The sequence below is a fragment of the Colias croceus genome, chromosome 23, assembly GCF_905220415.1.
Source record: "Colias croceus chromosome 23, ilColCroc2.1".
Classification (NCBI taxonomy): domain Eukaryota; kingdom Metazoa; phylum Arthropoda; class Insecta; order Lepidoptera; family Pieridae; genus Colias; species Colias croceus.
In genome coordinates, this window is record NC_059559.1 from 601704 (window position 1) to 616235 (window position 14532).

A 14532-nucleotide genomic window follows, 5' to 3' on the forward strand; every position below is an offset into this window, starting at 1 on the left:
CTATATTTTACCTCTATATATATAGTTTGGTCTATTTTTCAATAACTTCGTTAAGATTTTTTAACGTTCTTATGTAATGTCTGTTTTTAACAAGTGTGTTTGTTTTTTGTGAAATAATTTTATGATTTGTATAACTGCGCCATCTAGCGGCAACATAACAATTAACAACTGATACAACCTATATAATAATATCAAGTGTTTTTCTTGTTGTAATTTAATAAATATTTTTGTATTATACTGTTGTTTTAATTATTATATCCTTAATTCTTAATAATATTGAATTATTTGGCATGTCGACTAATTTGTTTAATTTTGACTGCAAAGTATTCTGCTATTTCTCACAGCAACGTTTCATCTATACTAATATTATAAAGAGGAAAGGTTTTTAATTATGTATGGTACTGGACCGATTTCAAAAATTCTTTCACCATTAGAAAGCTGCATCACTGAGCAACATAGGCTAGGTTTTATCCGGAAATCCCACGGGAACGGGAACTATGCGGGTTTTTCTTTGAAAACGCGGGCGAGGCCGCAGGCGGAAGGCTAGTAAAACATTATTAAATTATTAGTTTGTTACTATTAAATATTAATTATTAGCAATGAGATACGAGCATCTGTATGCGAGTTTGTAAAGCGCCCCTGCCGTGTGTGAAGGGAACTAATTTATATATCTATGTCACAGAATGATGGGACGATTGTTTTCGTGTTCTGTGATGTTACAATTCAAATTATGTTGTCTAGTCTCTCAAACATACAAGCATCTATACACTTCTAATAGTAATAGGGAAAGGGATATAATAAAAAAACATTTTGTGGCATAAATTTTATTATTTTACAGCACTAAAACTAGAGTACAAAATTTATTTTAAAACACTACAAATTGACCGCATCTTTGGTACAATGATTAACATTTGAGCGTTTATAATAATTAATCAAATCCCTCAAGGAAATTTTAGCTTCTTAACTATCTTTTACATTCTATTTTAGGCTCTTTTCTCTTTGGCCCACTTCAAACCGACAGATTTAATTCAAACTGCACACTTCAAGAATCAATGACAGTACAATAATGGTATGATATATCTCATTAAAGCATATATATTAGGGTAAAGCATAATAAGGTAAGCTAGTAATTATGTCTGTTTGTCCATCCAGCCAATCCTGGCTCTGCCCAAAACGACCATCATAACATCGTCGGGTTGTTCTGTGACGTCACTCGGCGTTACGCGCCCTCGCCGCCATTTTTTGTTTTCAGCTGTTAAAAAAATATATTACTTATTAATTAATTATTATTATATTAAACTAGCAGTCCGCCCCGGCTTCGCCCGTGGTACATATTTACGTTTTCTCTACATAAGAACCATCCTCGTACTTCAAGGAATATAATAAAAAAAGAATTTACGAAATCGGTTCAGCCGTTCTCAAGTTATGCGCTTACCAACACATTTTGGGATTCATTTTTATATTATAGATTAATACTTTTAAATTTGTTTGTGTGTCTGTTACGTTTATAGTTGAACTACTGCCTGGGAAAGCTAATAAGAAATATAGGATAAAAAGTACCTATGTTAATAATAAGAGATGATAATTTTTATGTATTCCAAGCCCATCTATACTAATATTACAAAGCTGAAGAGTTTGTTTGTTTATTTGTGTGAACGCGCTAATCTCAGAAACTACTGCCCATTTATCGAGGAAGGCTATGGCTATATATCATCACGTTAAGACCAACAGCAGCGGAGCAATGCGGGTAAATCCGCAGGATGCACCTAGTGAAGTAATATCATGGACGAATGTATATTCGTCCATGGTAATATAATTAACATGAAAAAAATATATCTTCAAAATATATCGCTAGATGGCGTTACTAACCGCCGGACTGGCGCTGTAACCGCTAGGTGTGCGAGCGGGACGCACTGCTCGCGCGCCGCAGGAGGGAGAGAGACGACAATAGTATGTGCGTCGCTGCTATGGTTCCGTAGATGTAAGTTTCGTATCTATGTAAAAATTCGGTTATGGACTGTTTGCAATTCTGAAAGAAACACATTTAAAACATTTTAATTTTTAATATTGTAATTCAATTTTCTATGTTAAATGTTTTTATCATGCTAGCTTTCCGCCCGCGGCTTCGCCCGCGTTATGAAAGAAAACCCCACACACACACACACACACACACATCCTCACAAACTTTCGCATTTATAATAATTAATATGAGTAGGATTAATGAAAATCCTTTTACATAATTGGCGTTTTTGATTTATTATTATGTAAATATTGTATGAATAGCTGCAAGGATTCACAAATAAAAAAATACAGTAGATAGTTTAATATAGGAAAAGGTAACGGTGCAGATAAATATTATCAGTAAGACTTAAATAAATACTGATACAAAAAAAAAATTATAACATTATCCGGGTCCTCTTCACAGCGTTGGCCCATCAAATGATCGTCGGTGTTGGCCGCCCGCGCCATTACGGGGATTATGAATAAACAACTACAATGCCTATGCTACACTAGTGACACTATCGTGATTGCCTATACTCGCCCAACAATGCCCATTGAAAATTTCAACACATAATAAATGGACGTAGCCAATAAATCTAAATAAAATTTTCATCGAAATCGACCAATTATTTTAACCGAAGAAATAATACGCACCTTTTCAAAATAATTCTCTTGCGTACAATTTTTGATGTAATTAGCACCGCAGCAGGACCATGGCGGATTATGTTCCGTCATTCTATAACATTAAAAAAATTGAAAATATCGAAATAACAATAAATTTTGCAAAATATTATGATCTACATAAAAGTAATTTACAAAAGTCAGGACAAGATATTCAAAATAAGATGCACTTTAAACAGTTTTATACTTTTTAAAAGTATAAGTAATAAGTTATTAGGTATTAAGTGCGGTTCAGTAACTAATATTGCTTGCTATGAAATCATGAATACGATTCTATAGTTTTAACCGACTGCGAAAGTGGAAGGAGGGATCGTCATATTATTTCGACATTTATTTATTTCATATAATAATATGCTATCTACCATAGAGATATGTACTACGTACTGTTAAAACAATATCTTAGCACACACGAAGGCATTTTGAACAGAGCAATAACACGTGTTGACGCGGCAAGCGGGGGGCACAGTCCGGCACAGACTAATGAAACTTGTGACCTTTGCCTCTAGCTCGTGTTGGAGAGAGTGTAGTAGCGATGGCCTCTCTAGTACGTAGTACATATTATCTCTATGCTATCTACAGTAATTTTGGTGAAAATAATTGGCACTTCATAACATTTAATAACTTTATAACCAACCAAATCTTTGGAGGAATGTTAGTACTTAGTTACAAACTATTTTTCTTATTAGAAAAAGTATTAACAATTGTAAATCCTACAATTTTTTTCTAAAAGATAGAAAAGAAGTAGAAAGAAGAACTTACGTGTGATTACGATCACAACAGTGTAAAGCCAAGCGTAACACGTGGGCCAACTGACCGTCTTTTTCTTCGACTCCTTTCTGGAAATAAATCAAAATATTCTGAATCTATTTTGATTACCTAAAAGTAATCATTAAAATTTAATAAAGCTAAGTTTTACTATTACTGCAAATAAGTTTTACTGAACTTTTAATAACTAGCTGCGCTCCGCGGTTTCACCTGCTCCTGTTGGTCTTAGCGTAATGATATAATATAGCATTCCTCGATTATCGATAAATAGGCTATCTAACACCGAAAGAATTTTGCAAATCGGACCATTAGTTCCTGAGATTAGCGCGTTCAAACAAACAAACTCTTCAGCTTTATAATATTAGTATAGATTACCAAAGCTTATAAAATACACCTACGCAAATGGAGCTGACAGTAAGTTGAACGGCGCCGTTTATAAAAGTGACTATTACTCACTTCAACTCTGTGCTTCAACTATGAACTAGTAGATAATACTAAAGCGGGATACTTACACACCTGCCGCAGAGACAATCTCGGTTTTGAACGGCAGTCGAAGCAATTAAAAAGTCAAAAAGGTCAATTTAAAAATTGCCCCTGCTTGTCCATATCACACAATTAAGGAGGCAATCAACGGTGCAATTCCAATAATGCCCTTGAGGCAGGTACCTACGTGAGTAGCCGGCTTTAGAACATTATGCTACTATCTAGGCCTTTTTAAATTGCAAGAGAGTGCAAGAGTATTTTTATGCATAAAAATTATAAGTTTATTTGTGATCTCACCTCAAGAATATTAGATGCAAAATAGAAGAATAATGCACACTCCAGCAGCATTACAAGTAGAATCAGAGCAGCGTACTGTAATAAAAAAAATGTTTTATTTAATGTTTTTAAAAATATGATTTTAAATGATTTAGTATAACAACATATAAAATACACTGCGCCGTGCGGTTTCACCCGCGGACGATCCCAATAATTTTGTAAAGCGCGTTTCATGTTTAGAATTTTTGTCAGTTTGTCTGTATGAATAAATGAATGAATTTTGCATCAATAATACTGACAGGCCGGGTCAACATATTGGCTATAATATGATAAATCATCATGGTAAAGACCTGACCTGAGTAAAGCGCAGTGTGGATAAAATATACTTACCATAAACAACAGAAACTGTGAGCAATATACCGACCCGTACAGGCCCATGAGTGAAATGAACAAGAAGAACAAGCTCAGAAGAGATACGCCGATGCCAAGCTGTACTGTCAGGAAGTCTTGTGTGAAAATCGCCTGAAAAACAAATTACGTAGGTATATATTTCGTTTACTTATCCATACATGGTGATTTTAGTGTAGTAATAGTGTACAACGATCAAAGAAGCGTATAGTTTTGATTATGTTGAAAGTAGGTACAGTTCGATTCAAACATAATGGCGGTTCGGAATCAGGTGCAGGTGCGAGTGCGGGTGCGCACGTACGATGTTCCGAGACGCCATTAAGTCTGAATCGTACTGTACTCATAAAATTCACGAAGCGTTATATTTATAGCGTATATTTTCTTTTGTGCGTCTGTTTGTCACAGAACTTCTCTTGAAAGGATGAACCCACTTTAATTAACTATTTGTGTGTCTTCAGGTGGGTTTACATTTTAATCGCGTGGGAAACCGCAAATGATGAAATTTAATAAACTGTGGCCTATCAAAATTCCACCTGTAGGTACGAATTGAGGTTGAAACAAAAAAATCTGGTACGAATAACAAATAAAAAATATCTAAGTTTTTTATCTGTAAACAGGTCGAACAGGTGGAAGGTAGTATTGGAATGTAAGCGAAAAAAACAACAATTACAACAACAAATAATATGTAAATGTAATATTATTTTTTAGTTTTTAACTTTGTGACTTAGTTATATATTTTACGAAAACAAAAAATGATAATTATTTTTAACGGTAGGTATGTATGGGATTTGTTGTACTTGAGCGAAGCCGCGGGCGGAAGCTAGTATTTCAATATCGAAGTGTCATGTCATGTCAATAATTAGGTCATACGGATCGATGCTATTGCGTGTGATCGTAAATACTTTATAGACTTGTCAAACAATTTTGTGTCCATTAGCCCATTTGTATGATAACTGTAATTTCGGGGTAATTATTATAAATGTAATTTTGTGTCTTCGTAAGTTGATGACACGAATATAATAGACTTTGTAGCTGTCCCGGCAAACGTTTTTCTACCACTCTTATCACTTAGGGGGTATGAAAAATAGATGATGGCCGATTCTGAAGTCTACCCGATATGCACAGAAAATTTTATGAGAATCGGGTCAGCTATTTCGGAGGGGTAACTTACATTGTGATACGATAATTTTATACAGGGTGTCCCAAGAAGTAGTGATATACTGAAGCTGGGAGGTAGGAACTAGAGGGCTATCCGAATCACCCCATGTATGTTATGCGATTTTTCGTATTTTCGGAGTTATGACTTTTTTTTAATTTTCACCTATTAGTCAAAAAAACAAGGTTTGGTCGATAGTTCCCAAAAAAATGTGCTATTTCTGTCATTGTCTTTTCATCCAAATTGGTTCAATTGTGTAGCCGTTAAGAAGAGACAGACAGACAGATCTACAGATACTAGATAGCATGTCGCATTTTTAATATTAGTTAGGATGAGTGTTTTGTTTTCTATTAAAAAACCGGCCAAGTGCCAGTCGGACTCGCGCACGAAGGGTTCCGTACTTTCGGGATTTAATATTTACCTTTTTTAATTTTTAGTATTTGTTTTTAGTATTTAGCGGCAACGGAAATACATAATTTTTGAAAATTTCAGCTTTCTAGCTATCACGGTTTATGAGATACAGCCTGACAGACAGACAACGAAGTCTCAGTAATAGGGTCCCGTTTTTCCTTTCGGTACGGAACCCATTGAGTTACTATATACTACGTACTAGAGAGGACATCAGTAAGTTCTACACTATTTGTAACACGAGTTAGAGTCAATCGTCTCAAACAATTTTTTTTTGTTACATTGATTGGTTTTAATTTATAAGTCATAAGAGGCAGAATATCTACAAAATGTATGACTCACTAGCCGCCACGCGCCGCCGCGCTTGTCGCACAAATTTTGTTCGTGATGTCCTCTCTATACGTAGTAATACTACATCAATGACGGAACCCTAAAAAAACTGTCTCGTTCATACATCGATTGAATACAACGCTTGTAACTGAGCCCGTGGGAACCGCGCGGGGCGACGCGGACGTGACCCGGTCACGTACTGCATTGTTTAAACTTTATCACTGTTATCGATTTGGTATTATACTCTTGCTTTTGCGTGGGATTGTTTGTATTGTTTGTTTTTAATTTTATCTGTATGTCTGATAATATAAATTGTACAAAAATATCAACGGTTGAATTAATTAATAATGTTGAATTTGATATTTTTGCTTTTATGGCATTCAAATGGAAATAAATATCACTACATAGTAAAAAACAAAGTCGCTTTCTCTGTCCCTATGTCCCTTTGTATGCTTAAATCTTTAAAACTACGCAACGGATTTTGATGCGGTTTTTTTGACGTGACAACGTCTTATAATTCGATAGAGCCGCCTGCACGCACGAAAAAACATGACTCATGCGGCGTTACCTCGCTCTGAGGCGTTCCATGTAAGGCTTGAAGTGCGAGCGAGAGCGCGGAACGAACGACAAAGAAGCACAATCGGACGTTGGACCACGTTCAACTATCGTCAGTAAACCGACTTTACAGACAACCAATTTTTTAATAGATAGAGTGATTCAAGAGGAAGGTTTCAGTATATAATTTATTAGTTATTACGTTTTAGACAAAGCGGGCGAAGCCGCGGGCGGTAAGCTAGTAAATTTATAAAGAATAGAAAATTATTTAAACGAATATGTATCTTAAGGCTAAGTCTTAAGGTATAACAAATTCAAAAATATCGGGATTCGAACTCGCGTCTATTCACGCCAATTGCATTTTGCATTATAGTTCATTCTAGATCTAGTGATTATATTCATTATAGTCTACTGATAATAATAATTAATTAAATTCCAACACAAGGAAAAGTTTTACGTAATCCTACTTGAATGAATTTCGTTCAATTAATCATTCATAAATAGATTCTAAATGTAGGTTACTGGTATTGACATAGATTAGTTATTAGGTACATACGTATTGATAGCAGAAAGGTACCTCTTAACTGTAAATAACCAAAGTTTTGCCATTTTGCACAGTTGTATATACCTACAACGATCTATTTTTACCCGACTGTGAGGAGAGGTTATGTTTTTAGGGTTCCGTACCGAAAGGGTAAAACGGGACCCTATTACTGAGACTTCGTTGTCTGTCTGTCCGTCTGTATGTCTCCATAAACAGTTATAGCTAGAAAATGTAATTTGAAGTAATAAATTGAAATTTTCACAAATGATGCCGAGATGAGATGTATTGCCGTAGCCGCTATAACAACAAATACTAAAAATAAAAATAAAATATATTAAGGCGGTCCCCATAAAATAAACGTGATTTTCTATTAAAGATACGGAACCCTTCGTGCGCGAGTCCGACTCGCACTTGGCAGTTTTTAGATTACAAGTATGTAGCATCCTTGTAGCATCTATATAGGTATAATTATTTGTCTGAGTATTATCAAAAGATTGGTGACCAACTTAGGTGACGTATTATGTACGTTTGAAAAAGGATATCGTATTATGTAGAAAAGAAAGAAGAAGGAAAGAATGTAGGTAATATATAATAAAATAAGAACTATCTATAAATTACCTTAATTCCAGAATTTCCCATTACTTGTATGACGTATGCCAAAGTTTTAGAAGACACAATAATCCACAAGCCAATTGCGAAGGATACTAAGCTCAGCATCTGAAATATTAAATTGATAAATTTATGTCTGTAGGTACTAATTATTTTATAAAGATGAGTTTGTTTGTTTGAACGCCCTTAACTCAGGAACTACTAGACTGATTTTAATCATTCTTTGGATATGTACGTGATCCCTGAATACTATGGGAAATAATTTATTGTAATTTGTTTTCTATAAAAGGTGTAATATTGCCTACTTAAAGAGTTTCATTATTATTTTTAACAGTATCCTTTTACAAACAAACTAAAAATTACACGAATTGGAATTGTTATTTCATATGTACAAGTATGTATGTTTCATATCGTTTTATGTTCATGTCCTTGTAACATAAGACCTTCACAAATGTGTACAGACCGGAATTATTTATCTGAAGGACGAATATGGAAGGCTATGTATAATTTTAGAATTGAATTTTAACTGAGAAATTTTTTATAAACACTAGAATATTTGTAACGTGAATATATACAATGACTTTCGCCTGTGCCACGCAATACACGAAATGTCTGAAAATTACAATATTATATCTATAGTACATAATATAAGTTTGTTTGTTTAAACGCGCTAATCTCAGGAACTACTGGTCCGATTTGTAAAATTCATTCGGTGTTAGATAGCCCATTTATCGAGGAAAGTTATTAGGCTATACATGAAAGAAAGAAAAAGAGGAAAGAAAAAAAGCTTTATTACCAACAAAGACTTAACTTAAAAAGTAAACACATATTAGGCAATCGGAACAGACTCAGCCATGCTGTGGGACATGACTCACCTGAACAGCGCTGATTTTCAGTCTGCCCGCGTATTTTCCGAGGTCCTACATTTATATAAATACTAATAATAAAATTACATCTATAACTGTTCCTATCAATAAAAGTAAAAATTTACAAATTTACAAATTTATAATTTACTAATATTATAAAGCTGAAAATTTTGTTTGTTTGAAAGTGCTAATCTCATGAACTACTGCTCCGATTTGAAAAGTTCTTTCTGTGTTAGATAGCCCATTTAACGATGAAGGCTATACAGATATATATATCTATCATCACGCTAAAACCAATAGGAGCGGAGCAATGCGGGTAAAACCGCGAGGCACAGCTAGTTAATTGTTATGTTAGTTAACATATTATCATCATAATACCTTGGGGAAATTTTTAAACTCATAGTCACGCCCAATAATATATTATGCTTTTCTTTCGACTATTATTACATGAATAGGTATATAGTTTCAGCGTGATAGAAAGTTTAAAACACGACCCATTTTCATGTAAACTTTGTTTACTCTCTAGGCTTTGAAGTTAAAATGGGTCGATTAAAATATATGCCTTTAAAAGTTTTTGCTGTCTGGAACATGCAATGTTGAACTACGTTAGGAATATAGGGGAAAATTGAGAACATAATTGTTGATATTATGTTTCTATTTGTTTGAAAGAAAGATTTATCGTATGTATTATCCTAATCTATACTAATATTATAAAGCTGAAGAGTTTGTTTGTTTGAACGCGCTAATCTCGGGAACTACGAACTACGATTTGAAAAATTATTTCGGTGTTACATAGCCCATTTATCGAGGAATGTTATAGGCAATATAATATCATCACGCTACGCCTAACAGGAGTGGAGCTACGCGGCTGAAACCGCGTGGAGCAGCTAGTATATTATAAACATGAAATGTGAGAATGGATGTATGTTTGTTCCTCTTTCAAAAGAAAACAACAGGACGGATTTCGATGATACATTGCAATGATGTAGCTTATGTACCAGAACAACACATAAGCTGTGGAAATACTTGCTTTTGCTTGCGAGTGAAACCGCGTTCCACAGCTAGTCTAAACATATAATAAAATCGTAGGAAAGTCAAAACTGTACATTGAATTTTTTTTTAATAGTAGTTGGGGCGTGATCTACAACAGATACCGAGGCCAATAATATATATTATAAACATGAAATGTGAGAATGGATGTATCATGTATGTTTGTTCCTCTTTCAAAAGAAAACAACAGGACGGATTTCGATGATACATTGCAATGATGTAGCTTATGTACCAGAACAACACATAAGCTGTGGAAATACTTGCTTTTGCTTGCGAGTGAAACCGCGTTCCACAGCTAGTCTAAACATATAATAAAATCGTAGGAAAGTCAAAACTGTACATTGAATTTTTTTTTAATAGTAGTTGGGGCGTGATCTACAACAGATACCGAGGCCAATAATATATATTATAAACATGAAATGTGAGAATGGATGTATCATGTATGTTTGTTCCTCTTTCAAAAGAAAACAACAGGACGGATTTCGATGATACATTGCAATGATGTAGCTTATGTACCAGAACAACACATAAGCTGTGGAAATACTTGCTTTTGCTTGCGAGTGAAACCGCGTTCCACAGCTAGTCTAAACATATAATAAAATCGTAGGAAAGTCAAAACTGTACATTGAATTTTTTTTTAAATAGTAGTTGGGGCGTGATCTACAACAGATACCGAGGCCAATAATATGCTTTTTAGAATTTTTGTCTGTTTGTCTGTATACATATAGGTATGTCCAGGATAAACTCAAAAACTACTACATTGATTTACTTCAAATTTACTGTACAGAGATAGCTTGAGGCCTGAGGAAGGACATAGAATAGATTTTATCCCCAAAATCTCACGGGAACAGTAACTATGCGGGTTATTCTTTGACTATATTGTATGTAACTATCAACGAAATGGTAAGTAAGTATGTACCGAAGTTTAAATAAAATATGTATATTATACTTTTAAATGAAATAAAATTAATTATATACATCGAGATATATGTACTACGTAGTACATATATCTCGATGATTATATTATACAATTTTAACCAACCATTGTAATGAAGTTTACAAGAAATATGAGGAATCCAGCAACCTTTGATACTTTGCTGCTCCCATGCGCCATTCCTGCAAGATAATTTCAATTTAGAAAAATTAGGCACTTAATCAATTTTTAAAAGTCATGTGATGCAAAATTCTATTGATCAAATTAATATAGTAAACAGGTATATTCTAGAAACACTTTTTAATTAATCTATACTTACTAATATTATAAAGCTGAAGAGTTTATTTGTTTGAACGCGCTAATCTCAGGAACTACTGGTCCGATTTGAAAAATTATTTCGGTGTTAGATAGCCCATTTATCGAGGAAGGCTTTATATCATCACGCTAAGACCAACAGGAGCGGAGCAAAGCGGGTGAAACCGCGGGGAACAGCTAGTTTAGTATATAGTTACAGGATCAGAAAGAGGCTACTTTGACATACTTAGGTATTTTAATAAACTCTGAAAAATTTAAAAATATAGAAGCTTTTGTGCTACGTCTTCTCCACGAGAGAAGCCACGGGGCAAAACTAACATCAATATGTCACCCTACAAACTGGAACATGCATTGTCTATATTCTATAGCCATTGAAAAACACAAATTGTCTATGAACAGCTAGTAGTTAGTACGTGTCTTTGAAATTATATTTCAGCTTATCTCCTATATACCTACTTTGAATAGCACGTTTAGACTATTGAAAAGTAATATGTAGTACCTAATTACTATAATCACTAAATGATATATAACAAAGTCCCTTTCTCTGTCCCTATGCTTGAATTTTTAAAACTAAGCAACGGACATTGATGCGTTTTTTAGGGTTCCGTAGCCAAAATGGCAAAAACGGAACCCTTATAGTTTCGTCATGTCCGTCTGTCCGTCTGTCCGTCTGTCCGTCTGTCACAGCCGATTTACTCGGAAACTATAAGTACTACAGTGATGAAATTTGATGGGAATATGTGTTGTATGAACCGCTACAAAAATATGACACTAAATAGTAAAAAAAAGAATTGGGGGTGGGGCCCCCCATACATGTAACTGAGGGATGAAATTTTTTTTTTCGATGTACATACCCGTGTGGGGTATCAATGGAAAGGTCTTTTAAAATGATATAAAGTTTTCTAAAAAACATTTTTCTTAAAGTGAACGGTTTTTGAGATATCAGCTCTCAAAGTCGTAAAAAGTATGTCCCCCCCCCTCTATTTTTATAACTACGGGGTATAAAATTCTAAAAAAAATAGAGGTGATGCATGCTAATTAACTCTTTCAACGATTTTTGGTTTGATCAAAGTATCTCTTATAGTTTTTGAGATAGGTTGATTTAACTGTAATTTTGGTTAAGTTATTGTGCTTACACTGAAAACGATGGCTGAACCTTATAAGATAGATCAAAAAATATACTACAGTATTGTACACCTTTAAAAATCCGCGATGATATAAAATCTTTATAATGTAGGTACTTTTTACGAGAAATATTAGCTTATTCAAGCAATACGCCATTAATATTAATATTCATACATAAAAGTACAAGGCAAAATATCGGGAGAGTTTAGGCTCCATTCACCAGGTGTATAAATTGACATAATAAGTTTATTATATTTGCTGCTACGGAACCCTTTGTGCGCGAGCCCGACTCGCACTTGGCCGGTTTTTTAAATCGATATAGTGATTCTCGAATCACATTTCAATCAAAATAGCATACATTTGGTATGTTTATTGTTTATCCACATAAATGTTAGTAATCGTAGTAAAAATGAAAATAAATATAAAACAGTCTTTCGAATACACATTATCGTTTTTATTTATTCGTATTTAAAGCCTCCTTTTTGAAGGCGGTTAAATAATGACAAATTACACAAATTGTATAGCTTAGTAAATCAAGCCTTTCAGAATTGAATACCTACATAGATAATTATATAATTAGCTTATTACCGATAGCAAAGAACGTATTCCCCTTTTGTTTTTGAATATTTAATGGCGGTCTTTTATGGAAATTGCAGGAAGTTATATGCAGAAAGGATTACCTTTTCTTTTCGTAATAATATAAATAGTTTTAGTTAATACATTTGTGGAGTTGTTAATTACAAGTAGATAATCTATAGAACTACTAATTGATTTAAAAAAATCACGCACAAATTAATATCGTATCTAATTATAATAAAAAATTACAGCAGAAACTTTTCTTAAAAAGTAATAATTAAAGTTTTCCTTCCCATATTTAAAGTTAATAATAATTCTCTTAAATTAAATTCTTATATCAACTTACCTTTATATTTTATTCTTCATCCAACATTATCCTAAAATTCACTGCTTGTTACTTGGTACATATTAATAATTATAAAATGATAAAAAAAACTCCATAATAACCTTACATTTTAAAGAAAAGGTCATGAAATATTAGTGTCGAAAATTGTAAAAAAAATTACTACTGAGCTTTTCCGTTCATTAAACTATAAACTATTGAGCATTTTCAGTCACTGTTAAAATAACTAATTTATATAATTCTAATTTCAAAATTATTTATATGATTGGCAACACGATAGATCAATTATTAAAACAAACTTGAATAAAAAATAAAAAATAATGTTTGGCTGTCTGCCAAAAAACCTTTGCCTATTTAAAAACAAAACGGCTAAATTGCGCGGGAAACCGACGATGCCCACAGCCTACGTCAAACACGACTTATTTCGTTCATGTTTCGTTCAAAACTAAAGCACAAAGGGCTTGGGGCTATTAAAATAAATGCAAGCTAATTGAAAATTCCCATGAATGAATTATGCAATGTCGTTGACATGGTATGAGCACAGTATGAGCCTACCTACTTGAAAATGGGTCAACGAAATTATTTACCTGCATTGGGAGTTTGTAATTATAATGGTAAGTACATTCCATATTTATAAATTAGAAGTTATTATTTAGTATTTTATACAATTGAACAACTTTAATTTTTATATTTTACTAGCTTTCCACCCGCGGCTTTGCCCGCTTTTCTAAAACCTAATAAATTATATACTAAAACCTTCCTCGAGAACAACTCTATCAAAACTGCATCAAAATCCGTTGCGTAGCTTTAAAGATTTAAGCATACATAGGGATATAAGGACAGAGAACGTGACTTTGTTTAAACTATGAAGTGATTATTTTGTAAGCCATAAAACTGAAATTCAGCTAAACAACAAAATAAAAATTCAATCAAGGCTGTGTTTGATCGATATAATACTTTAAGAATCGGAATAGTGTTTCATGTTTGAAGAAAATTTTAATTTTTATGAAAATATTGAGAGTTTGTTTGTTGAATCCGATTTGAAAAAAATTTTAGTGTGTGATGGTCCATTTGTCGAGTCTATAGGTATGGGGGGCCAATTGGGGA

At 33.5% G+C, this 14532-nt stretch overlaps 1 protein-coding gene across 1 annotated transcript; it reads right to left on the reverse strand.

Annotated features, from left to right (window-relative positions):
- Positions 1–814: 814 nt before the first annotated feature.
- LOC123702117 (tetraspanin-9-like) lies at positions 815–13734 on the reverse strand. Its single transcript, XM_045649762.1, has 9 exons — positions 13429–13734; positions 11175–11248; positions 8226–8324; positions 4597–4728; positions 4228–4302; positions 3442–3518; positions 2656–2737; positions 1870–2029; positions 815–1252 (listed from the first exon to the last, which is right to left on the reverse strand). Exons 2-8 carry the CDS (start codon positions 11244–11246, stop codon positions 1892–1894), a joined length of 675 nt encoding a protein of 224 aa, XP_045505718.1. The 5' UTR covers positions 11247–11248; positions 13429–13734; the 3' UTR covers positions 815–1252; positions 1870–1891.
- Positions 13735–14532: the final 798 nt, after the last annotated feature.